The sequence below is a fragment of the Phaethon lepturus genome, unplaced genomic scaffold (genome assembly GCF_000687285.1).
Source record: "Phaethon lepturus isolate BGI_N335 unplaced genomic scaffold, ASM68728v1 scaffold16070, whole genome shotgun sequence".
Taxonomy (NCBI): domain Eukaryota; kingdom Metazoa; phylum Chordata; class Aves; order Phaethontiformes; family Phaethontidae; genus Phaethon; species Phaethon lepturus.
Window position 1 is genome coordinate 27,656 of NW_010514183.1, and position 1,747 is coordinate 29,402.

General features: G+C 47.5%; 1 protein-coding gene across 1 annotated transcript in view; it reads left to right on the top strand.

Annotated features, from left to right (window-relative positions):
• The window catches only part of NCAPD2 (non-SMC condensin I complex, subunit D2), a gene marked incomplete at its 5' end in the record, with an annotated part of 28,950 nt that extends 27,650 nt beyond the window's left edge, over nt 1-1,300 (top strand). Inside the window, 1 exon segment of the mRNA XM_010292253.1 lies at nt 1,241-1,300. Coding sequence (XP_010290555.1) covers nt 1,241-1,300 — 60 coding nt within the window.
• Nucleotides 1,301-1,747: the final 447 nt, after the last annotated feature.

Genomic DNA, 1,747 nt, shown 5'->3' on the forward strand with positions numbered 1-1,747 from the left:
CACTCCTTGGACTGCCATGTGAACATGAAGTGCCCTAAATTTGAATTTGTGTTAATCACATAAAGAACCTTTAGCCTCCTGTCTGTCTCACTTGCAAATCGGCTTTTGTCCCAAAGCTGTTAGTACTGAATTATTTCCTCTTACCTGTCAGTTGCCTAGAAGGCAGACTAGTGACTAGCGGGCAGGAATCGGAAGGGTCTTCTTATCAGAAGGTTCCTGCAGATCTTCCGCATTCTCTGTCTCTGAGGATCTACCACATTCCTGCAGTCGTCATGGTCACCCTTGGTTTGCCAGCAAGTAGAGCCTGCTGCACAGTTCTCCTCTGGCCTTGCTGCATAAGTAGTGATAAAAAACTACTGTAGTTTATTTTGATCACTATAAAAAAAAAAAAGGCATTAGAAATTGCATACTTTACAGTGGCCCAGGAATATGGTTTTTTTAATGCCAGTACCTGAATGGACAGAAACAAGTAGACAAGGGAATGATGCAAGGACAGGTGTATTTACTCGGCTGTGATATGTGGACCAAATACGACCCTCAAGTCCCATGACTCACTGGAAAGCTCTGCCCCCTTGTCACCACTAGTCTAATAGCCAGATACCAATATAACCATCCCCCCTCCCACCAAATCCAGAGCATCCCAGAAAGAACAGGACAATCATGTGAAATACAAAGATCAGAAAGCTACAGCAATACTGCCCCTCCTGCCCTGCTAAAATATTCAGTGAAGGCTACAAGAGACGGAGGCAGCACCTATGGCATTAACAGTAAATACAACATGCAGTTATGCATGCTGTACATGATTCCCACCACCACCCATGGTGTATGTCACTCACAAATGGGAATAAAAAAAAACAGAACAGCATATATGGATTTCTACCCAGGCTCAAGGCTTTACAGGTCTGTGCAGTAAGCCTTGCATACATATGAGATCACACATTGACAATGCTGCAGTGAGGGAGGTATGAATGGGTGGATGGAGGAACCAAGGTGGACATAAAACTCTTAAGCATTGGCTTACCTTCAGGCCACGCTTTTCCTTTACAAGTGGTTAAACTTCTTCCTTCAGGAGAGCTGCCCAGCTGCCTTTCTGAGACCGAAGGAGGGTTTGGCTGGACTGGCACTGCCATCCTTCTCTACTTTGCAGTCCGTCTTTCACTCTTCCCTGGGCACAGCGCTGCCTGGTCAAGTGTGAGTGGAAGGTCAGTGAACGGGAGCTCCTGTTGCTCCCTTTCTGCAGGCTGTTCAGGTGGAGAATCCCTCTTTCCTCACTGGCCTCTCCGGGCACTGGAGGAATTAGCAATCCTGTGTCATCCACAAAGGAAGTCCTGCAGGAAGATGAAGCAAAAACCAAGAGGGGTTTGAACAGCTACACAGTGGCTGCTGCTTTAAGCAGCCAGGTGCTGCCTGTCTGTTCCTCCATGAATTGCTACTGAAGCAGTAATCCCACTGCCTCGCTTCTGAGGCAGTGGGATTACTCTGTGCCAGGATCAGCAGTGTTTCTGTTCTTTGAGGGACTCCTGACCACAGTAGGCTCTGGATTCCTACACGTGGTACCAGTGGAATGACATGAATATCATCCTTACTTCTAGAGCCTGCAGCAACCCTCAGCCCTTTTCATCACCATGCACCAGGAGGTGTTCCCCCAGGGCACTTCACCCAGTTCCTAGGCTTCCCCCTCTACAGTTGCCCTGCTCCTTTCCTTTATAAGCAACTGTGTGTAAAAGACTGATTGTAATTCAGCAGG